Below are 24,523 nucleotides of genomic sequence, written 5' to 3'. Positions count from 1 at the left end.
GTGACAGCTTTTGACTTTAAGAGCCAGTGAACAGGGGAATTTGTGGAGGAAACAATACAAGTAGTGATGAACTTGTGATCTTTTTTCCTGTTAGCTTTTAACTGCCACCTTCCAAGTTGACAAAGCATTTTCACATTACTTTAAACAAAGTGAAATTTCCACCCCAAAGGGCAGTAAGGCATATATTTACAAAAGGGATGATATGAGGAGTAAGATGCACTTATGGTCCTAATACTTCATAGCCAATTTTTATGATTAACTACCATGCATTCTTCCTGACTTGACAAGATTCCATGAACTGATTTGCACGTTTCTGCTTGGAAGTGGTTATTGAACAGGCATTACAGTGCAGTCTGGTGTACATATTAAAGAGACTCTTCAGAGACACTGCCTCATAGTTTACAATTTTGTTTCATACTCCCAAGAGACATGCACCTTTCAGCAGCTGGTGCTGAGTCGAAGTTCTTTGTTCAGTTGCCTCCAGTAGTTCTTTTTGTGTTGGTTCTTCTGTGAAATCGTATAATTTAGTGCAGTTCTACAGAACGGATTTAAATCTTACTGCAGATGTCAAGACAACCCTGCAAACAAATGTGTCAGTCTCAGGCACTGCACCCTGTGGGCGAATCTGAACATGCTTGTTCAAGTGCTGAGGGAGAATGTGTATATGAACAGTCAAATCAATTCCTACAGACAGCACTGCAGCTTACTGAAATGTGCAGGCATGCGAGCACTTTTATCTACCAGCGACAGCTGCAGAGAAGATGGTTGCAAAGCACAACTGGAAACGAAAGCAGAGAACTCAGCAGTGGAAGCCTTCCCCTTAGGAGCAGTCACACAATGAGCTACTCAAGTGAGAAATCTTGTATTTATCATCACTTTTTAAGGAAAAAATAGGAGTTCTGATACTAATGTGTTTGAAAAAAGGTGTTACCTTGGCTATACGGCTTGGCTTCAGTTTCTTACGAGGAAACCGAAACCATGGATGCTCCTTAATTTGGTTTATAAAAGAATTAAAACAGCGAAACCTGCCTAAAAGTTTAAGTAATTTTTAGTTCAAAATCCCAGTCTCTCAGAACAGGCAAGTTGTTCTCATCATTATCCTTAATGTGACCACGAAGGGGTTCACGTGGAATCCGTTGGTACAGAAGCAGCAGGAGACTCCACACCTCAGGTGATGTGAACGCACGTTGTGCAACAGCTTTTATCTGTGCAACTGCCTTGTTTTTTGAAGACTGTTTGTGTTTTTCATCTGCTACATATTCTCAAGGTATATGTAAATAACAGTAATTATTGGCAAAGACAGGGTGTGTTACAGCTAAGGGTGTGTACCCGAATGAGTAGGTGTCATCTTCAAGGGTAAAATAACTTTTCCAAGCACACGAAAACCTGAACAAATGCCCAGTGTGTAGTGTTTGAAGCACTGACCAACCCCAGTGGTGGCTGGCAGAGGTGCAGAACTCCCAAAACCAGGAGGTGCCTGCGAGGGACATGAGCATCAAGGACCAGGTGCAGAAGAGGGGCTCAAATCAGTGCCTCTGATTACTGCCAGCTGCTGATGAAACACAGCACAGCATCCCAGAGCTGCCTCCTGTCTGGCTCACAGGCCAGGAAAAGGGAAGGACTGAAAAGCACGGGGAGCTGCACAGGGAGGAAATTAGGAGCACCAAGAGGAGACAGCACAAGAGAGCTGGGGGAGGCGATGGAGAGCTGGGGAAGACCTAGGAGAGCTGCATCCAAGGCTATGGCACCGACCTGACAAGAAACCTGGTTCCTCTGCTGCACTCCTGCAGTAGCCCCGTCTCACCCCACACTCCTGGGGTCAGCTCCTAGGAGAGCCCCACGCCTGCTTCCTATCTCCAGTTTGCTGGCTACCAGGGGCTCGGATGGAGAGCAGCCAACTGGAACTCCTGATGGACCAACACACCCACCTGGAGGTCCTCAGGTGGAGGACACCAAACCCTCCCATGAGGAAGATGGAATAGATAAAGCCCACCAGCTTGTTGTGCTGCTCCTGCCTGCCTCCTCCTTCCTCTGTTTTTTTTCTGTGCTTTGTTTGGAAAGTGGGTGCAAGCTCATTGAGTGCTGGGGGTCCTCCTTCCTGCAGCTGTGGTGAGTGTCCCCAACTCCTCCCAGGTGGGGGCAGATGTGGGTGCAGGCAGCAGTGTGTCTGTGTGCCCTTGGAGGTGTGGGCTGAGGTCGCCTGCAGTGGGCCTGAGCCATCTCCTGTGAGATGTCTGAGAGCTGGCAAGTCTTTCACACCCACATGGGCCTGACAAGGAAATGAAGAGGCAAATCCAAAACATTGCATCATGGTGAGGGTGTTATTTTCTTTAGTTTGTTTTTCACTTCAAGAAAAAACAGGCTTTTTCTGAGAGTCTGACTCATGCTTTTTGACCTCTGACATTGCTGCTGCTGCTCTACATCTCGCTGTTTGGTTTGTTCTATAGGTAAAATCAAGTAGGCAAAGGTTCTCTTTTGTATTTGGCAGTTCTCAAAAATATGCTTTTATCTCACCACACACACACACACAAAAAAATACTTAAGAAGCCTTTTTAAAAAAAAAAAAACTTTTTATTTCTTTTCCCTGTGTTAATGTAATTATCAGATTTTTATCACCCCCAAAACATTCAGACTTACAAAACTGACCTATAACGGTTACATAGCACGGAGCGGGCCCTAAAGGGTAAATGTTGAAATGTATTTAGATGCTGAAAACCTTTTGAGGTGCCTTTTGAGTTTGTTTATTTTCCAAAAGCAATTCGACAGGTAAAATACCTTGTTCCTATTGAAATCCATGTGACTTAGTATCTCCAGAACGTTGTGCACCTAAATACAATTTTGAAGCATTAATTTGCATATGTGGTTGAGGTTAGATCCCCAAGAAAGACAGAAGTCTCATGTTTGTTCAGCAGTTAAATGTTAAATATAAATAAATGGCAAAGCTAAGCAAGAGTTTAAAAACATTACCTGTATCACAGGGGATAGTCTTGCAAAGCTAATCTCCTTCAAGCAAAATGAGGACTTCAGTTGTAGGAGCTCTGCTTACATAAAGGATTATCCCTATGACAGAAAGGAATAAAACGGATTAATAGAGCTTTAGATGGATAAAATATCAAAGTAAACCAAACTGGCACAGACAGAGGCCAGGGCAGCTTGCTGCACGTAAGGAAATTGAGCTGCCATTCAAAGCGTGATGTTGTGGTGATGCACAGCAGCTTAGAGGAAGCAGAAAAACAGTTTCCCCCTTAAGCAAAGGGGGCAGGTCAGGGGGGACTGATTCCAGAGCTTTTTGACAGTGAGGTTAACCCTGAGACAAGCACACTCTTGTTGCAGTCCAATCTGGGTTGTGGGGAGATCTCAGCTGGCAGTAGTGGAGCTTCTGGGAGGAGGGGGATATGCTGGCAAGGAGCAAGCTTTTCTGGGCTAAGGGGGAACAGGTTCTGACCATCTCTGCTCAATTCAAAGTGGGCACTCAATGAGATCTCTTATCTGTCCTGTGCTGTTTTCTCAGTTCCTGCCAGCTGTCAATGTTCCACTCACAGCTTCTGTGTTTGCCCTGTGTCAAGGACTCATTGATGCCTCTTTTCTCCTCTTCTTCCTCTCGAGTTCTGTCCTAAATCCCCACCTACACAGGCTTTGTTTTTAGTTTAAAAACAAAGAAGTGAGGGGAACTACTTTGGATTCTTTTTCCAATCAATTTATCAAAAGTTACTTAAAGTAAATGCCTTCAGATTGCCCATCAATCTAAAAACCCTGTGCTGACACAGTGCCATTAAAACTGCACTGCCTTTGCTCCTTTGCTTGCTTCTTTTCTGTCCTTTTAACTCTAGATGTTATTGGTCCTGCTGACAGCTGGAGGATTGAGAAAAATACTCCTTGTAGATTCAAAGAACTGGTGCTGATTATGTGCATGTCAAAGTCCATGAGCTAGAACAAGCGCTGCCACCAGGTGTCTCCCTTAACTTCCCTGTGACCTCTCTGCCTGGAGATGGATTATGAGGAAAAAGTCCAGTGCTAGTAATTATTGCTCTATTTTGTATAATATCCAGCAAGTGTCAGCCAGGACTAAAGCAGCAGTAGGTATTGCAGGATACTTTTTTTTTTTTTTTAATTTTTTTTTGGTTTATTTCACTGTGATCAGGGCATCCAACACAACTACCTAGGCTGTGAATTTAACTTCCTTCCACCTTGTAAGTCTGCTGGTTATACTGACACATAAGAAAACGCAAGCAAACACATTTACTTGCATGCCTCTGCTTGTGTCTGAGTGGCAGTTACGGGTTTCTAGCTTCATATAGATTATGGCAAATAGAAATGAAACCCATTAAAAAGAAATTAGAGTCCATCATCTCTTTCTAACAAGAAAGAGCTGTAATGAAAAATGTTTTAACTGTAACAAAGGGATGCCTTGGGAGGCATTGAAAGAGGTTGTTCAAAGACAAGGTAGCCCACAAGCACACGGAGTAAAATCCTTTACGGGGCTGTGTAGCTGAAGCTTTAGAGGGTACCTGTCAAGAGAGAGGCTCAGTCTTCCAGCACTGCCTTCATGAAAGGACTGGCAGCTTGAACCTCTCAGTGTCTGCAGAAATTCAAAGATCGGCACTTTTAAGTTGCTCTTGGATAAATGTGATCAAAGTGAAGAGAAAAAAAATGTTTCCTCAGCATCAGCAAAAGGTTTGGATGGGCTGATCACAAGAAAAAGCCCCATTAACAATCCTGCAGCCTAGCATGTGTTGTCTGCTGCTTGGGAAGGATTTAGAGGGAAAAAAGGCATCCTCTTATTGCAAGGATGACTTGTTCTCCTACAGATACTGACATAAGTTCCATTTTGTTCTTGGATAACTTGACATGATCCTGCTCAGTAATTCTGCCATCGTTGATTCAATTAGTGAATAGAGGTAACTTACAGTTACACTGATTTAACTTCCAGTGTGAATCAAGGTCACCTTAATTCTGGATATAATTGTCTTTATGTGGGCTTAATGCAGTTTAACTAATCCACTTTAGTTCAAGCACATTAATTTATCAATACATCCTTGTACACCAAAAAAATAATCGAAAATCAATCCAAAGCATAAGGTTTTTTAGTAACAGTTTCAGGGACTTCCAAGTGCAAACATTAAGTAAGTGTGAAAGTTCTTATCAGTGCTTTGTACCACAACCTGCCTGTTCTGCTGAGGAAGAGCAAGATCTCGAAGCAAAGTAACAAGCATGTTCTAGCAGGGCTGCAGACATGAGATGTAGGTGGAATAGTGAAAACATCTGGGTTTGTTGTCACTTAATCGTAGTGTATTTACAGCTACAGAGCTGAGCCCTTATTTTTCAGTGAGGCTGCTGCTGTGTGTGAGTGACCTGCAGCATCCTGTGAGCAGCAGATGAAGCCTTCTGCCATCACCCAACCTCAGTTTCTCCCTTTGGTAATCTATTGCGCTTGGAGTCACGTCAAACTGCAAACCGCTCTCATCATCTTACAGACACTGCACTCAGATGCAAACTTGCAGTGAGCTAGAATGTGGTTTCTGTCACTGGCTTGGATTTCAGCTTGAGCAGGAACAATCTTCAGACTGCTGTCATCTTCTCATGGTTGCTTCTCTACTGAACTGGGTGCGATGCTCCACGTCTGTAATTCAGCACTTACATAACAGACAAGACACCACTTCTGCTAAATAGCTTCCATTTTGGAAAGGGGACAGGGAAGTGTGGTGTTTAATAAGCCCACCACTGTCAGAATTGTTTCTTCTAATGGTTAGAGATTGAGAACAGGGAATTCCGGATTAGAAACCTGTCTCTGCTGTCTGTCCTCAGTGACCCATTTTTCACACCTGACAGAGCAATGCAGGTGTGAACGTTGTAGGTGATGCTGTACAACTGTGGCAGAAGCAGCTTTAAGCCCTCTAGGCAGCTTGGACATAAATTGTGATTGGTATGCTGCAGAAGTGCAGTGTTTGATCATACTGGAGAGAGGAAAAGAGCTGTAATTGTACTCCCTTCTCCCAGGCAGAAACGAAGCAAGTCCGTTTCACGTTAGGCTGACTGCAGCCAGAACTGTTTGTGCCTTGAAGGACCTTGCAACAGCTGATCAGGGTATCAAGGTTTTAAATAGTTAATCAAGTGCTTTTGATTCCTGGGTTTGAAGTCTGCTCTATGCATGCAGTGTCATGGATGGTGGGTTTTTATGGAGGGGGCTGCTGATAACCAAACGGAGATAGCTGCAAGATTACACGCTTGAAAGCATGGATGCTAGTTCTGGTTTAGGTCTGTCTCTCACTGTTTTTGTTCTTGGTTCCCTTCTTTCACTTTGATGCTTTTTTTCACAGTCCTCAGTTTTTTTCTTTGCTTTTTTTTTTTTTTGAAGTGGTTTTGCAGTTATTGGGCTGCTGTCTTATTTTGTTGTTAAATTATCACATACCGCTTCACTTCTGAGTTATAAAAGTCTAGAATTTCTGTAAACAGCTAGTTTCATCTTACATTTTGCAACTCAGCTGTATTTAAAAAAAAAAGCGAAGAAAAAGACATTTTAAACCTGGCACCAATTCTGGAGTTTAAAAAAAAAAAAAAAGCCAAATGAGGTAGAGGGACTGTAGCAAGAGAAACCATGTGAAACATCAGCACATTGGGTTGTTTGTTTGTTTTTAACACCAGGGATGAAGAATGAGCTCTTCTTGGAGAAACTGGCAGGATTGTTCCACGTTTCCATATGCAGTTGTCTTCCAAAGGCTGCAGGGGACTGGTGTTAAATCTCCTGCCTTTTGAGCATGGTGATGCAGGCTCCTGGGAAGGATGCTTTCCTTATGGCCAGCTGACATTTCAGTTCTTTTGGGAGGCCTAATTACATCTCTACCCTCTCTTACATCTCTTTATCTCCCTGAACAATTCAGTGGTCACTAGTGCTTGATACCCCTTAGAAACTTACTGGCAGTTTGCACATCGGAGTGGGAACAAATTACAGGGAAGGCTTGAAAACCCCAGGCATAACCAGTGGTCATGCACCTTCTCTGACACCTTCCTATTGTGCCCCAGGAGTTTTTCTTCCTGTTTCTTGTCTCTTTGCCTTTTCTCTCCTGTTGTTCTCGCACAACCACTGCCTCTGTTTCATTTTACTGCAAGCCCCCAAATATAAAAATGGACCTGGTAGTGTGGGCAAGCAAAACGGAGCAGATCTTGCAGGAAGGCACCCAGCAATGACCTACAGGGTTTAGGACCAGCAGCATATGGGGCAGTGACTACCCTACATTTCCTTTGCACCTCAGTTTCAGCAGCCAGAGGTGCCTGTGCTGCTGACAGCTTCACCTCTCCCCTTTTGCTTGCATCTCTAGGTATTTTTGCCTTGTCACAGCTCAATTCCTTGACTGCAAGGCGAGGAAGTTGTTTTAGTGCAGAGCAGATGCTAAACTGGTCAAAATGTGTTTTTGTTGAGTGGAAAGAAATGCCACCACCATGACCTGATGCAGGCGTGGAGGAGGTGAATTCCCAGTGACACCAAGCATGTGCCCTTCCCTCCTGTGGCTGACCAACTGGCAGTAGCAATGGTGTGTCCCTGACACGAGCCTTCCTGCTGCGCAGATTGCTTCCTCTGCTGGGTGCATAAGAATCTGATAATAACCTCATAGTGAGATTATAATCATGAGATTTTTTCTTTCAGGGCATCCCCTAAAACCACTCTAAGAACTCCTCTCGGTGATGAATCCCAGCTTGGTACTGCTCTTAATGTCAGGAATTTACTTATAATTTCACTTCTGCTATTTTGTTTGCTTGCAGAACAACTGTGTTAAAGCCCTTCCTAGAGTAAACCTACTGACTTCAACACATCAACTTTCCCCGCATGCCTCATGAACGTCAGCTCAGCAGCTCAAGAGTTGAAAGAGTTTTTTGGGCAGGAGGCAAAACACGAGGTGGGAGATCCCACTTGCGCTGCTGGGCACAGCAGAACAACAGAGACGTCAAGGTCCCTTCTCAGCGTAAGAGGGATGTTACTGGGAAATGGGCACTTGGGCGACATTCACCCTCAACTCACCAACTTCTGCCTGGGTGACCCTGGCTTCCTACAGCAATGGGGAGAAACTCTCCTGGTGCAGATCAGCAGAAGAACAGATCAACAGAGCTGAGAGCAGGGGGAGCACGCTGGTGTATTTTGTTCAGTGCACCACGCTGCCTTTTCCCGTGGCAGGTTGTGGGGATGAGGGACAGGTTAGCAGCTGGCAAGGGACATATAGAACCTGAATTCAACCTGTAATGCTTTGACTGGTAGGCAAAACCTTCTAATGCTCAGCCTGGAGCTGGACTATAGTAGTGTTGGTTTCCTTACCTGGAATTGCCAGCAGTTCTTGCGCAGCTCCGTGAGCCAGTACATGAAATACGGGGTGGGTGATGTCCTGTGTGGCCATGGGCAGAGCTGGATGAAGCTGCTTGGAGTCCCACCTGCTGAGAAATTCTGATGTCACCAAGTCAGGTTTCATTACAATTCGCTTAAAACCAGATTAATGAAAAATACATCAAGGCTTTGAACTGGGGATGTAAAAACGTTGTGCTTTATGCTTTTTTCAGAATGAATTATGAGTGCTGTAGAACCTTGTGAGTCCTGCTTTCTAATACCATGCCCCTGTTACTCTGCACAGCCTGTGTGTGCTGGCCAGGCACCATGCTCTGTGAGGCACTGGGATCCTTTTGGTCTTGGGTTGTTCCTATGATGTAGTTAGAGGAGAGACAGCAAGGAGAATAATTTTATAACCAAGAGGTAAGCGTGAAATACAGGAGCTAGGATCTCCATTTCATTGCAGAAGGAATTGCAATTTAATGTCAGGTAAATTCAAGATGACGTTTCAATTCAGCTCAGCAAATTCACTGTTTCGGTTCATGTGGAACCAACCTGAAATGAAATCTCCTTCTGAGATAATTTCCTGTGGAATTTATTAGGAACTTCGTTTTCTTTTGAGAACTTCATTTTCTTTCTCTTTTGAGAATCGATGTAGCTCTAGTACCGTGGCCTGGGTGACAAATTTTATTACAAATTTCCACTCTTTTTCCATCAGAGGCAACAAGAGTAATCTAGATCCTAACATAAGACTGAGAACACCTAACTATCTTTTGATTTTGTTTTTTGTTGTTGTTGTTTTTAAATAGTTGATCTTTAACAAATGTATTTTGGTGAGCAGATAGCATAGTGTGACTATCTGTGCATGGATGAGGGCCTGAGAAGTGTAATATTTGTTCAAGTAGAATCACACGTTTGTAAGAGATAGCTCATGGGGTGCACATATTAAAGGGTATATGTCAGAAACAGAGTCACAAAGGCATGAAATAGACTGCAAGTATACCCAGTCAAATTAAGCAGGCTTTAATAAATGCTTTGGGAACTCCCTAGGTACAAAACATGACTGTACAAGAAGATTCAGTGTCATAAAGACATAGCAAATTGTTTATTTTAAAATTTTCCAGTTCTGTCTTAAAGGAAACAATTTACTTGAACTGGCTCTGACAACACACAACTTAGCACATACTACAACTTTGAAGCTAATGCCTGGGAATATGCACAAAAAACAAACTGCAAGCCACCTGCCTACCTCCTCCTTCTCATTGTATTTGACTTCAGCCACTGTGGATCTGGAGGCACGTTTGATAAGACAGCCTGGTTCTCGTGTAGCTGTGTAAGTAGAGTAAATCTAGATGATCGTCTCTATCTTTACACAACCACCACTCCCACAGACAGCGCTGAGCCTGTTTAAAGGCTTTACACCCACCATTTCTGAGTATTCTGCCTGTACCTGAGAGAAGCCTTTCATCTCTCATCCTTCTTGGCGGAAGTGGTTAGAAGACATAACTCTCAAAGGCAGCGTACCTGCTTGGATAACTGATGAACAAAAGGAAAATAGAGCAATAAATAGTCACAGAGATGTGAAATGCACCTGCCTACACAGATAAGTCAAAAGCAAGAGTATTGAAAAGCCAGCGATGCATGCTTAGAGCTAAGCAAAGTGCAGGTTACCTTCTGTGAAGCCAAATAAATGTTGATAGTCTTCAGGTACTTGACCTTGGGTGAGTCTGTGGGGATCCAACATCCTACATGGTGTGGAGGGCACGTTAAGGACCCCAGAATGGAATCAGGACCACGGTGGCACTCGCTTCCTAAGAGGGCAACAGTTAGATGGTATTTAAGTGAAAGCTGGGCTGGCATAATGTTTTAGGGGGACTAAACTGCAGAAGGATGTCTGGGTATGTTCAGAGACCACCCACAGGATCAGTGACTTCAGATATATTTAACTTGGCATTGAAAGCTAGGAAGTGACAGGTTCTGCTTCAAGTTGAAGTAATTAGTTAAAGGCAAGGCAGCAAATCATCAGTAGTTTCAGGAGCAGACTCAAATTTTTATGTACTCAGATTCTAATCAAGTCCTGTTTTAGCTCTGATTAACCATCGCGTTATCTTAATATACGTACATCCCACAGTATTTTAAACACAACCTTCAGATCTTGCAGTGCTTAATTATGCTAGAAAAAATCAAATCCACTCTCCTTAGCACCACATAGTGTTTACTTTTCTCAAGAGCCACAGACTGCCAGACTTTCAGGGGTCATGGTGTTTTGATATTTAGGAGAAGAATCCTTCACTGAAGAACTGCAGCTTGGCTGGCTAAGGGTACTTGCAAAGAGCAGGATTCTGCCGTGGGAAGTTTTAAGAGCAGTAACACTGCAGTGCTGGTGCTGATGTAACCAATCAGTTCACCCAATGCAACTCATCCGCTCCTTGGAATACATATCCCATATAATGATCAGATTATTTGGTAAGACACTGATCAGATTATCTTGAAAAGCACAGGCATCCACGAGAGCCAGACACTGGCTGCCCAGCACAGATGCATCTTATGATAGGTACCCAATTACACGATTATTTGTCTGATGCAGGGTAAACATTATCTCTAGATCAGTTAAGAGGTAACATAGCTACAATAGGGTTTCTTTTTTCTACTCTTCTGGTTACGCTTCTACCTGTTAGAAGAATCAGTTCCAAGAACAGGCATCCACCTTGTACAGCCACAAACCAAAAGCCACTGATTCATATTGAAGATGATCCATTTATGAAGAGGAATAGACAAATCAACCCCCTGGCAAGGCAGGGACCAGAACTGCCAGTGCTGCAGGTCCTCCCAGGGCTGTATGCTGAGGTTTGAAACTTCTGCAGTAACGTGATGCTGAGGAAGGCACAGGACCACAACTGTGCAAAACCTTTTTGAGGAAGATGGTGTGTGCTGATACTTAGCAGATGGTAGCGCGAAAACACCAAAAAGCAGAAAGAGGAGGTGGGGAAGTCCACTTGCTGTTGATTGTCTAAAAAGGGTGCTGCAAGCATGTGAGAGACGGGAAAGGGGATGCCTGCTGCTGGCAGTTAGAAAGATTTGTTACATGGTAGGTGAGCACCTTCCCTAGGAAGGGTCTAGCAGAAAAGATGGAAACTTCCCCCTTTCCTACAGCATCAAGCTCTGACAGATGGAACGGGATCTACTGTGGGGAGAGAACAATAAAGGAGACTCTTTCCTCTTGTCTGCTTACCACAAATTCTCATATTCAGGTGCAAAAGCAGAGTCTGCTTCATTTTATTGAGTTCTCAGTAAAAAAGTGTGTGTGCTGGTGCGTGTGTGCACAGCCCTCAGCGGGAGGCACTGAGGAAGCACCTGAACTCATCGTGTGTCTGAAGGGAGCACAACTTTCCACTGCTGGTGAGAGCCCGAGGAGAAGGAGGAGGGTCTTCTAAATGTCACTGACAGCAGGGCACGTCACTGGCTTCTTGCAGAGCCGCAGGAAGTATAAAAGGCAGAGCTTCCCAAAGAGGGTCTCTGGCAGGAGCTGCTTCACGCCGAGGCTGCGCCGGGACGTACGATGCTCTCACTAACCTTGTGACTTCGTTTCTGTTTGAAACAAGACCATGGACAGTGGTGAGTACCCCTGCTGCAGCCTCTGGCTTTGCCTTCAGCCTTAGTAATGAGGACGATGCCCAAATTCATGCGCTATGACACAGGGATGAAGCACTTTTAACAGAGTAATCAATACAAAAAGTTTTATTCTTCCTTGCGCGTACTATGAACAAAAAAAAAATCTACTCAAAACTTTTTCACAGGCTCAGCAAACTCAAGTCAATTACTTCAGAAACATTAAAAAAAAAAAAAAAAAAAAGGCTTGGAAGGAATTTCAAGGGGGCTTCTCTGACCCAAAGCAAGCGAGCTCTTCTCATATCATTCCTATCTTTTTTCATGTTCCTTTAAATAAAAAAATAAAAAAAAAAAAAAAAATCTTAATCCGTGAATAAATCAAGGGATTCAGTTTATTTTTGGCTAAACTTGCCCAATCTTACGCAAACTGTCTATAAATGAATATCTTTACAGCAACCACAAAACTTTCAACTGTTCTAAAATCTGTGGCTTTGCTGGAGCAGCCCTGAGCTGGGGTCTGCATTCCAACAGGGTGCTCCATCACCAAGCGCACAGAGCAGAGCAAGTAATCGAGAACCATCAGCTCTTTGGCACAGGACATCTCCATTAGCCCAGGAGGCACAAGACTCCGTTTCTGTCTCTTGCAGAAAGTTTTCAACATTTTGTTATTTGTTATTGTCACTTCACATCCAGTGCTCTGCAGGCACCGACTTCACAGAGCGTGAGTGGGTGGTGGGCTGTAGGCAGCAAACACCGTGGGTCAGAGATGTGGAGATGAGATACAAGCTCTTTTCTTTAAGACTGTATGATTTATTCCTTTGTTTTCTTTTGCTTTGTTTTCATATTTGCAAACACTAATTCCAGGGTGAATGAGGGAGGTGCAGGGAAGAGGGACAAATGTAATAATACCTCATGAGGGTGAATTAAACCAGATTAACCAAAAGGGGTTTATAACACAACTAATGCCAGGCAACGTGGGCAAGAGTTTGTAATAAGGATGGTGAGAGGGACAGGATGGTACCACAGAGTTCATTCCAGTAAAGCCCTACTCCACATGTAATGAATGGTCCTTTGCCATAATACGGAACAGGAGGGGTCTGCCTTTCTTCTGGGATATTTTCAAATCAAAGCTTTGAATTAATTGGGATGTGAGAGGATTCCCCATGCATTTCAACACTGCAGCAAGCAGTATGAAGGCAGGTGCAGATGTTCTGTGTCAAGCACTGCAGACACAACTAGACAGCCTGTGAATGCTGAGGTTTGAGTGCCCAATTCCCTGCAACTGCCTTGGGCTGTAGCACAACAGTAAGGAGTATTGGACTCCCCATTTTTTGAAGAACTTGTGAAATGGAGATGCAAAACTTTAACTCATGCGATATCACGGAGAAAGCTAGCCTCGTACGGTCAGGGAAAATAACCACTTCTGGTATCTTTGTCCAGCGTTTCAGCCCCCAAACTATTCCTCATCTTCCAGGCAGGGCTTTCTCCTCTTGGAAGGTCTCTGGATTAAGCAGAGGGGGTTCCACTTGCAGTATCCAAATGTAAAGGAACAAACCTGTGCTGAGTTAGATAGGGGAGCTCATGGCTCTCAACCTGACAGTGCTGAAAAGCAGCTGGGGGGTGCAGTATGCTCCTGCTTGGTGCAAAATGGGGTACTGGACCCCACGGGATCCATGAGGCAGGAGCAGGGAATGGGAAGAGGGAGTCTTCTCATGGATGCATCGTCAGAGCTTCTAGCAATCAGTGGTTTAGGAAATTCCTAAGCCAGAGGCTGCATACAAACCAACGTGTCATAACCCAAATGGAGCTGTTGGCCATAAATCACAATTTGTGATCTCATTTAAACTTTTGGCCCCTGTAACACCATGAAGTTGTGTTGTAGGTCTCCTGTTTAATGGGGGACAGCTGTTAGTCGGACCTTAGTTAATTGGTAAAGGCTATCTATGACAGAAAAATGAAAAAGAATTAGTGAGAACCTGATTAAGAGTATGGCAATTTTCATGCTTCAGGTTCTCTGTCCTACTATTGTGTTTCAAAGGGATAGTCTGAAAGAAATATTTATCAGTGTTGGAATATGAACAGCATTGCTGTTAGATAGTTGTATACAAAAGATCGGCTCATCTGACGACTTTTTAAAATTTGCTTATCTCTGTTTATCTTACCTTTTGATTCACAGTTTCTTAAAGGAGGTGGAGACAGATAACCAACTTCTACACAAATGTATGAATGTAGGAAATAGAAGTAGCTCTGTTATGCTCATTTCAGCAGTGAAAATGCTCATCTTTCCTTTGTCAGTTGTGAGAAACACAGGGGGAAGAAAGGGGGAGCAGGCACTGAGCAGTTAACTGCCAAAAGTCATTATATTATTTAACTATGAATAATTCTTCTCAGAAATATCCGGTTCTTTCCCCAAAAGCCTACCATACTGATGGTGAAAAGGCATCAGAAACTGGTGTATGGGTACAGCTATCAATAGTGCATTACTCACTGCCTGCCTACACATGTGCTAAGATACTTGAGACTCAAACTTTTACTTTGCAGTCCTGGCCAACAGCAAAAACAAACAAATAACCAGAGCAGGCTTGCCTAGCTCTGCAGTACTCACAAAAGCATTTCTGACTCTTGATTTTCACATTGCACATCCCTCAGCACCAATAGAGGTGAGCAGCTGCTTCGCCCCAGTTAGAGCTGAATCTGTTTGGGAAGAGCTGACCTGCAGAACAAGAGGGAGTCCCTCGTGCAGAAGGAGCCCCAGTGATTTCCCTCTGCAGGATTGCTTGTCCAGTTTAAAACATCCTACTTGGTCGTGTTTCTGCTCCTCCTTCCACCTCTGGGGAGACTTTCCACCAAATCCTTCTTGCTGTCAGAAGTTCTTCTGCTGTTACTTAGCAATCATTTCTCTTTTTTCCTAATTCCATGCTTGAATCTCTAATTCTGGGCCTATCTGTGGGGATTTGCTGCTACTACTGCTTATTTTATCTTGCTTAAGATTGGTTCCTGATGCTGACTGAGATTCAGATAAACTGCATGGGATTCATATGTCCAAACCTACAAGCCCACGCTTCTGCCACGGCGTGAAATGAACCGTACCATGACCGCCTTAAAAGCATTTTCATTCCCTTTGCTATCAAGGGAGCCTAAGCAATTAAGCAGATGCTGATGGCTAGAATAAAGTAAGATGAATCCCAGTCCTTGTGCTTACTCCACGGACCAAGATTTCCAAATGTGATCTGCTGCTGCCTGATGTCTCCGAGCATTGCCATCAGCAGCTGCACATGTCCATCTGTGAGCGAAGAGGTGCAGACACAGGGCAGTTTTAAGCAGCTTTCAGAATTGCTGCCACCTTTCACAGGAGTGAGCTGGTGGAAGTCATCTCCTCACCGTCCATCTGACAAAAGCTGTGCTGGGATATTCCCGGAGAGCAGAACCCCTTCCCTCTTTCTCTTGGTCTAAGCAGTTCTCCTTTCCACCGTGTTTTCCCAGGACAGGAGCAGATCAGTGCATCACCAGGGCTGGGGGCTTACTCAGGGCTTTACAGCATGCATTGACTCATAAACTGTAATTTTTTGTTGTTGTCTTTTTCTAAGTAAGGTTGTTAGTTCAACTGTTTGCGGGGACTTTTGAGAGGGTTTTTTCTTAATATTTTGAGGAACGAAACTTTACGAAAATACCCGCAGCCGAGAACTGCCAGAGGCAAGAAAAAGTAAAGCTACCTAAAATTGCCCATTAACGCCAAAGCGGGTCTCGTTTCCTCTCTGCAACCCATTTGCTTCTGCTCCCCTCTCCCTTCCCCCACCGCCCTGGACTCCTAAGAGCACTGCAGCCAGAAGTGACCTTCGTCAATTGACCTGAAACCAGTGACTCAGGGACCCGCTCGACAAAGTAGTGTGGGAGACCACGAGGCTGAACTGCATCACCAGTTGTGCCTCTGCAAATGCGTAAGCTGAGGTGGGGGGGCCAGAAAGAGAGGAAGGAACGGTGCAAGCTCTTTTTATATTGAAAATAGTTTGACATTTAAGATACCTAAAACAGCAACCGAGGGAAAAAAAGATTGTGAAGTTCTTCAAAGGAATGATACTTAGCTGAACTGTTTCAGAATCGTTAGTTGAGTCACTCTGTTATCAGTCCCGTTTCGTTAGACACTTCAAAGTGTGCTTAAGAAACACCTCACTGCTGCTAGGCATTCAAGATTTTTCAGTTTAAGCAGGGGCTGGACTGGCTCTGGGAAGTGAAGGGAGATGCAACAACCAACAGAAGAAAATAGTATTGCACTTGGAGGGCAAGAGCCTGGGGATGGCCGTGTTGGTGCATCAGCCTAGCACTAGGAGGCACCGTGGTTGTGCTCTTTGTGTGGAAAAACTGAGCAGAGTACGATTGAAGTTGGTGTCCTTCCCGTGGGGGCTCAGGGTGGCTCTCCTCTGCCTCCTCTTTATACAAATTCTCAGGAGTTAACTATTTTTGAGGCCTCAGCCCCTGACAAACGGGGCTGACAGTGGCCAGCAGGGGTAATAATTAGTAGACACCACGCTAATAAGAGAGTGGTAAAGATCATTTAGGATCCAACAGTTGTTTTCTTTTGCACGGGTCAGAGACCCCATGCCGGTGTCCCAGTTAGGGAAGGCTACAACATCTTAGGCCTTCTTTAATGTGCTGGGTAAATATAAGTGGTTTGGGCTTTTGGTGCATTTCCTGTGTGTGATATGCAAAAGTTCAATAAGCATCTTTAAGGGAGAGATGGCTACATCTGGTGCTCACCAAAGCTCTTCCTGCAGTCTGGGACTGGTCAGACCGCAAGACACTGGACAGCCAGAAGCATTTAGCCAGGTCTCCTCCTTTCCTCTCAAGCTTAATCTTGGCCAAGCTACCTTGACCTACTCTCCTCCTGCACTAATGAGGCACTTCTACATGTTTTAGGTTCCCCCAGGAGGATTCAGAGGTGAAGGGTCTAGTAGCATAACTAAGCACCCAGGAGCACGAGGATACATGAGGAATTTAAGAGGTGGGGAGGAGGGTGACAAGGCACAAACTTCTACGAGGCCTAATGGGAAGCTCACGTACAGGCCCCAGGGAATGAGAAATATGAGTTTTTGCACATTTCACCCATGCATTGCCCCTCACGTGTAATTAAGCATCTGCAATCACAGATGCTGATGTAACTACTGCTGTTCTTACGATGCTTTTATGGTGGGCGGTTACTTGAAGTAGTACAAATTCATTCTCCTGGTCCAGTTCAGTACCCGAACAGGAGACTGGCAGAGCAGGGAAGGGTGCGAAGGAGCTCTGCAAAGAAACAGCAGGCAGCAATCCAGACCAGAGCTGTGTACAACAGGCTGCTGAACACCAGAAGGGCAAAGGATTCAGTACAATTTATGAACAAACAGGCTTATCTGTAGGAGGAAGGCATGCTCATTAGGGGAAACAGGCAGCCAAAAGCCAGAGGGATCTCCTGCCTCTGCCCCAGCCTTGCTCAGCACTCCTGGACCAGATCATCCTTGGGGAAGCAGGGGGCTGCTGTGCAGGGAACTAGCTGGTGCTGAGAGGGCATCTTAGGATGAGCAGCACAGAATCGCAGAACACCCTGACTTGGAAGGGACCCACAAAGATCATCGAGTCCAGTTCCTGGCTCCACCCAGGACCACCCAAAAAATCAAACCATATTTCTGAGAGCACTGTCTGAACGCCTCTTGAGCCCCACCAGGCTCGGTGCTGTGACCACTTCTCTGGGGGGAATCACAAGCACGATGCTCAAAACAGGAGATGCCAACTCTCCTCAAGGAGGGACACGTTCTGCTCAGGCCAGAGCAGACAGCCAGGGCTTTCTCACAGCTGCCAAATCACCTTCTAGCTTGGGCAACTTTCAGTCACAACTGCCTGAGGTAGATGCTGGCATGTGCTTTAAATAGAGAGAAGAGAAAGCTTTCACTGGCCTCTCTGTCTCTGCTAACCACAGCAGGAAGAGCTGTTTGTCTGAGATTGCTCTCACCATTATCACATCTGGCTCTGAGTTTAATTTTTCCCCCAGCTGTCAGCGTGCTGTGTCTCCACATCCAAAGGCAGCGCAAGCCAGCTCTGACATTTAGACAAGCAATAAATTTCAGCCAGCTTCAGTTATGTATATCCTGCAGGGAGCTGAGCTTTCCTGTTCTGCAGTCCAGTCACCTCTCTGTCAGGGAACAGCTGGGCCAAATTTATTGCACTCACAGCTGTATGTTTTTACATGTGTGTTGGGTATGCTACACCCTCAGCTCAGATGGCAGCACAGGAGACCGGCTGCTGATTGTGCCTTGTAAAAGCATGAAGCTGGAGGGGGAGGGAACGACAACTAATTGAGGAAAAAATGTCTAAAATACAATTTGTTACACTATGTGCGAGTTAACTGTCTTTTGTTATCAGCCTTTATAGATGAGACTGGAGGGGCCGGATTTCTGAGACTTAATCTATGCTTGACAGTGACTTGTTACATGACCCTGGGCTATCCTGTTAGCATCTTCATCGCTTTTTTGTTTATGCAGCTGTGGAGAGCTTTGCAGGGTTGAAAATGCCGCGGTCAAGTATGCTACCACCGCTTTTTCAAAACAAGCATCGTGTGGAAATCCCTACTTAAGTGCTGATACTAACACAGTGTCTCCTTCTTCTATAGGTAAACAATTAAAGGTCACCCTTGTTTTCAGCCTTCCTCTAATATTTCAGGTAAGATGTTGAAAACAACGTTGTTGAAATCCAGCCACATTTGTGTTGTGGGTAAAGAGAGATCTCAAAAACTTTGACACACAAAACAGCAGCCACCCACAGCCTGGAGAGATCCGCAGGGGACAGGGCTGCTCATGATCAGAGCCCAGCACGTTTGGAGGCGGGTGGTGAGAAAGCAGAGAGCATTGCTAAAGCATGAAGAAAAACAAACTAAAGAAATGCAAACAAAGAACGAACAGAGACAACTACACAGACCGATTCTAAGGTGATGTTTTCTGTTAGAACCTGTTTCCATTATAGCAACAACGTGAGCATTTTCAGGAAAGATAAAAATATCACACGAAGAGCACTTGTGAAAAGTCAGCTCGGTGCTCTTCAGAAGTACCTGCTCACAGTGCTGGGCTGTACCCGCTCTAAGTACTGAAGAGCTGACATGCCCAAGGGGGAAGAGTGCAGCTGCCTTGAATGTGACATTCATCTTCTGCCTGTTCCTGCTCAGAGTAAATCTGAAGCAGGAAGGAGAAGCCCAAGCACCGAGCTCTGCTGTGACCTGCTCCTGAACCATGGGCCTGGCCCCCAGCACTCACGCTCCTGCAACCACAGGAGCAGCCTCAACCACGCCATGGTCCCCCGCTTGGGCTCTCCGAGAGGCTCAGCAAGGCAGGGAGGGTTTTGCAGCCTGCTTCTTTTCCCTTTCACTTCTGGTGGCATGCCTCCAGATAGCAGGCAGGATGTGGTAAAAGCCAAGCCTACCTGAGATGGAGAGTGTGCTGAGATATTCGGTGATAACATGCAGAGGTATCCAGGGGAAACCTTTCATCTCCCTGCAATGGAGAGAAGGTACTGGAGACTAATAAGTCTCAAAAAAAGCAGGGCACAGATACCACAAGCTCAGTCTGCCCTGTAGATTATGTCAGTGTAGGAAGATGAAACGAGAATAATCAGAGCTTAAATCAGGGGCAGGGGCCTGTGAATGAGACACCAGCAACTCGTCCGTGTCAGCACGGTAACAATTTCCTGCTTCACTCACCGTGTTTCCTCACAGTTTCATTGACACCTCTATTAATTTAGCAGAAGGAAAAAAAAAAAAAAAAAAAAACAGCCAAGGGAGGCTCCGGCTTTGTCTTCCCACAGAGCCCTTTGTTCACACCACTGGGTTAGTTATTTTGCAGGCTCACCCCTAGCTGGGAGGGAGGGAGGAGAAGGCAGAAGGACAAGGAAGCCCATGAGAACACCGGTGCCACGTTGCTGCTGGTTACAAAACCAACAGTTGCACCCCTCTCGTAGCACTTTCACAAGTGAGAAGTGTGTGTGAGCACCGGGAGTATCTCAGATGGGAAAGGGAGGTGAAACTGAACTTAGAGAACGCCTAATGAGTAGGCTCGGTCAAGAGGAAATTTTGCCCCTTATGAGAGAACACCAAAGGATGTTTTATTTTTCCTATTTTACCTGACAACCTTGTACATCCAGCTGTATTTGGGTCCCAAAACATTCTGGAAAACAGCCACGTGTTTGAATGTTCTCAGGTATTGTTTTGGCTGAGCGCTAACATTCCTCCCTGAATTCCTGTAACGAGCCCCCAAAAAACCCCAAGCCCCACATACTAATCCAGAAAGCTCTCAGCCATGAGACCTTGCCAACTCCAATCACCAAGGGAACTCCCTGGGACTTCTGTGCTGGCCATGACTGGGCTTTATCGACCGCCATCAGGCCCTCGGCCTGACACCACACGCAGCGGGGCAGCGGCCGTGCACCCGCAGTACCTGTCTCAATGCGCCTTTTTCTCCCCGCCCTTTCTCTGTTCTAGTTCTGTTCTGGGAACAACGTCACTGATGACTATGACTCCAACACCACCATCGACTACACCATGTTTGAGACCGTGTGTGAGAAGGAAGAAGTCCGTAACTTCCGCGCTGCCTTCCTCCCAGCCATGTACTCCCTCATCTGCTTCACAGGGCTGCTGGGGAACGGGCTGGTCATGGTCACCTACATCTACTTCAAGAGGCTGAAGACCATGACAGACATCTACCTGCTGAACCTGGCCCTGGCAGACATCCTCTTCCTGCTCACCCTCCCGTTTTGGGCCACAAGTGCAGCCACGTACTGGTGTTTTGGGGAAACGGCCTGCAAAGCGGTCTATTGCATCTGCAAAATGAGTTTCTTCAGCGGGATGCTGCTCCTCCTGTCCATCAGCATCGACAGGTACTTTGCCATTGTTCAGGCTGCCTCAGCCCACCGCTTCCGTCCCCAGATGATACTCATTAGCAAGATCACGTGCGTTGTCATCTGGTTCCTGGCCTTCATCCTCTCAATCCCCGAGCTGGTTCACAGTGGTGTAAATAACCCAGACAACCATCCCCGCTGCTCCATCATTGCTAACGACCTGCAGACTTTCAACACTGGCATCAAAGTATCCCAAATGGTCTTTGGCTTCTTATTTCCCCTGGTGGTCATGTCTGTCTGCTACCTCATCATTATCAAAACATTACTCCAGGCCCGCAACTTTGAGAAGAACAAAGCCATCAAGGTGATCATTGCCGTGGTTATTGTCTTCATTGTCTTCCAGCTGCCCTACAACAGCGTCATGCTGGTCAAGACCATCTCAGCCTTCAACCACACCACCTCGTGTGAGGAGAGCAAGAAGCTCGACATGGCAGATGACGTGACCTACACGCTGGCCTGCTTCCGATGCTGCCTCAATCCCTTCCTCTACGCCTTCATCGGCGTCAAGTTCCGCAACGACCTCTTCAAGCTTCTGAAGGAGCTGGGCTGCCTGAGCCAGAAGCGCCTCTGGCAGCTGTCTGCCTGCCGTGAGAGCAAGAGGTTTTCCTTTGCCATGGAGACAGAGACAACCACCACCTTCTCCCCGTGAGGAGAGCTCCAGAGAGGCTTTAACCAAGCTGAAGGCTGGCGCGGTTTTGTACACTGCTTCTATTTTGAATTACTGATAGAGGAAGACCTGCCACTACTTTAAGAAAGGCAGCTGTAAGAGGAAAACCAAGGAACCTCCCCATATTCCCCTCAATGATCCATCCATTGCTCCTGTGGATGGAGAGACTTTGATAAAGCTATGACTAATAGTAAAGCAACGGAAAGGGAGACCAGTGAGTCTTGAATTTATCATGTCATTTCACCTTTATTTTACTCTTTCCTAGTCTAAATCAGAAATGCTCAAAATAGAATATTTTCCTTAAAAGCCACCAATAGCAAGAGAGACAGACATGCAACTGTTTTAGAGCTGAACTTCCAAGAGCATTGTCCTTGCTTTGAATGTTGCATTTATTAAGACCACCTATTACTCTCCATACATACAAAAATGATGCACTGATTCAGCATTCATGACAAAACAGCACCGACGGACTCAGCCTCCAAGCATAACACAATATGCAATATAAGCTGTGAAGTGTCCTAGCACGCAACTCTCAGCCCTGCCTTCCCTATGAAAAGTGAGAAATTTGCTTAACTAACACCTAATCCATATTTGGCATGATATGCATAATTTCAATATCTATGCATACGATTGTGGCATCTCAGGTTTGTCAGGAAAAGAACAGCCACTTTGCTTTTGCCTGTAGCAATGATATCTGGTGTTTCACCTACAAGGAAGGTGCATCCTAACAAGCACAAGTTATTGCATCCCAACACTGACTCGTATTCTTTAGAAAAGCTGCTTCACTTTAGCAATAAAGCCTCCTTCAGCTTCTGAAAAGACATCTGCATGCACAAGGGCTGACACAGGGTTAGCTAGCAAAGTTTAGATTCAAACTTCTTGCACAAAGACAAGTTACAAGAACCAAGTAACTGGTGCCTCCCCAGCCACTGAAGGTACAAACTTGAACTAAGAAACAGATACTTCTGTACTGATCCAGTCAGGTACTCAAAACATTATTTTTTACCACCTAGCCATTCAGCCCATCCAAATGTCATCGTTACTACTGACATGATGAGCAAGTCTTTACTCACATGGTTGATATTAAAGCATGTGTTTTGGCAGACTGGTGCAGGAATGCTCAGCATTTTACAGATTCTAGCCCAGGACAAGTTTGTATCTGTTTCTTAAGGAAAGACTTAAATTCAGGATACAGTTGTGCCTATGGTCCAACCACTGCTATTTGCCAGTATCTGGAGCTCACTTTTATCTAGCTTGATCAGCTCCTGTGGACGCAGTCTGCTGATTTTCACATACGTGTGGGGGCTTTCTGTGCTGTTGCTTGCTGACCTCAAGAGATTAAAAAACACAAATGTGGGTTTTCTTCTCCCTTCCCAACCAATGTGTCTTTCTAGAAGGACTTTTGCAGCTGTCTTTTTATAAGTCAGATACGTATTTCACTTATAAGCTACTGAAAATGTTTTTTGCATTCATACTGGCACTTGTAATAAAGAAGCCATTCACTGCAGTTTGATTTAATGCAAAGGATGGTCATAGCGTTGAAGATTACTGCCAGGGTCATGTACTTGAAAGGAACATGGCAGCTGAACAACAGATTATTGTCATGTAAAACAAGACCTTGAAAAGAAACCCTGAATGTTACGCCAGTTGATGCATTTACTAGAAGAATGAAGATTCCTACGGACAGACAATACCCTGGGAACCGCTGTTACAGGACATCTGAATGTCAACTGGGGAGGAGTTGCTGCAATTGTTTGTGCATCTGTTATTGACTAGCACGCTCTAATCGCCACTGCACACAGCACTCCCCAGAGTCAGACATCAATGGCAAAAGGTCTTGGCCATGAACTGCTCTCGGTGCTGGGCAGGAACCTTACTCAGTGGACATCGCATGCTCACCTTCCAGAGCAGCAGTTGAACAGTTTTGATTTGGGGAACCTGTGAGGCACATTCCAGTGGACATACAGAGCCATGCAGAGCAAAAGAGATGCCTGCTAAACAGACACACTTCTTTCAATACAACTCATGGAACCATTAGGAGACATGCAGGGAACTTGCTGGATCATAGGTCAAAAACCAGAGATTTTGTTCTAAAGAAACAACAAGATCAGCCTTCAAAGAGAGATTACAGTTAGCTGGTTTTGAGATAATGCTGCCACTTACACCGCTGTCTGACAATCATCTTTAAATAAATTCTCCTTCCTAAACCCTTTGGCTCAGGGATGTGGGATTTTGCCATTCTGCTCTGAGTTACCTATGTTGAGTGACAATCCCATCCAGTTGTTTCAAGCATTTTCTTTTATAATGGCCATGTAATAAATACATATGCAAGTGCTGCTTCTCTGAAATATAAAAGGGGACGGTTAAGACTGACACACTGAATAGTCATTTGTTCTCGTTTTTCCCCTATAGTCCTTGCACAGACAAGGCGCTTGGCTAATAAGAAGTTTGCCAGAGTAAGGAATGCCTATAATACAGAGTCTTTTTAGTTTTCTTCATCAGTAACAATATACTCTTGATATGTATTCATACATGTAAAGCTGCTTTTCATAAAAAAGTTAAATATGTACACGAATGTACCCTGAAAATACACTGCTTTAACTGAACCTTTTATAAAAAATACACTCACCTAAATTATTCTAGCAAGGAAAACTGCTCCAACAGAAAATGCAATTGTACCCGACTCCTGTTTAATAAAAGCCATTCCCCTTCTACAAGCTGAGAATTTTCTAAGTTTTTGTCAACCAGATGTATTCTAAATAGGAAAACATGCAGCTGCCTTTACAAGAATGAGAAACTAAAGCAGCATGTAGGACAGCTGCATCTGGTGCCCTCTCAACAAGACAGCAGTGACTTCAGAGTGCATGGCTCATCTTAAAGTTTAACAGAGAAAATAAGTCTGCCACTTGATGAAACATATTAATGTTGACCTAAGATCCTAACTTGAGATTCTCTACTTACGTCTGAAAACTGACTGTATTTTGCTACTTGTGGAAAATAAATTATAACCATTTAAAAAATAC

The 24,523-nt window shown here is 44.9% G+C and overlaps 1 protein-coding gene and 2 long non-coding RNA genes across 8 annotated transcripts in view; 2 read left to right on the top strand and 1 right to left on the bottom strand.

Annotated features, from left to right (window-relative positions):
• The window catches only part of LOC137844307 (uncharacterized), a 68,867-nt gene that overhangs the window by 34,371 nt on the left and 9,973 nt on the right, over positions 1 to 24,523 (bottom strand). For 4 of the 5 annotated variants that reach the window (XR_011089873.1, XR_011089872.1, XR_011089871.1 and 1 more), the window contains 3 exons: positions 9,762 to 11,899; positions 8,306 to 8,418; positions 2,968 to 3,060 (listed from right to left, as the gene is read on the bottom strand). This is a non-coding gene — a long non-coding RNA (uncharacterized lncRNA). Of the gene's footprint in view, positions 1 to 2,967; positions 3,061 to 8,305; positions 8,422 to 9,761; positions 11,900 to 24,523 lie in introns of all 5 variants that reach the window. The other variant, XR_011089875.1, reaches the window with a different exon arrangement.
• Positions 1,568 to 8,567, top strand: LOC137844309 (uncharacterized). 2 transcript variants are annotated; one of them, XR_011089876.1, is made up of 2 exons: positions 1,568 to 2,109; positions 7,759 to 8,567. It is a non-coding gene; the product is annotated as an uncharacterized lncRNA (long non-coding RNA). The 2 variants fall into 2 exon arrangements; XR_011089877.1 differs by having other exon boundaries at positions 1,568 to 2,312.
• On the top strand, positions 11,773 to 24,522 carry CCR7 (C-C motif chemokine receptor 7). Its single transcript, XM_068660545.1, has 3 exons — positions 11,773 to 11,926; positions 18,561 to 18,610; positions 20,418 to 24,522. The coding sequence occupies exons 1-3, from the start codon at positions 11,917 to 11,919 to the stop codon at positions 21,480 to 21,482; spliced, it is 1,125 nt and encodes a 374-aa protein (XP_068516646.1). The 5' UTR covers positions 11,773 to 11,916; the 3' UTR covers positions 21,483 to 24,522.

The sequence above is a fragment of the Anas acuta genome, chromosome 25 (assembly GCF_963932015.1).
Source record: "Anas acuta chromosome 25, bAnaAcu1.1, whole genome shotgun sequence".
NCBI lineage: Eukaryota > Metazoa > Chordata > Aves > Anseriformes > Anatidae > Anas > Anas acuta.
The sequence above is the reverse complement of the archived record's forward strand: the minus strand, read 5'-3'. Positions and strand labels throughout refer to the sequence as shown.

Excerpts from the sequence above, each read along its gene's own strand:
- CCR7 (XM_068660545.1), top strand. Across the intron at positions 18,611-20,417 it reads GCCTTCCTCTAATATTTCAG|TTCTGTTCTGGGAACAACGT; the intron begins GTAAGATGTTGA and ends TCTCTGTTCTAG.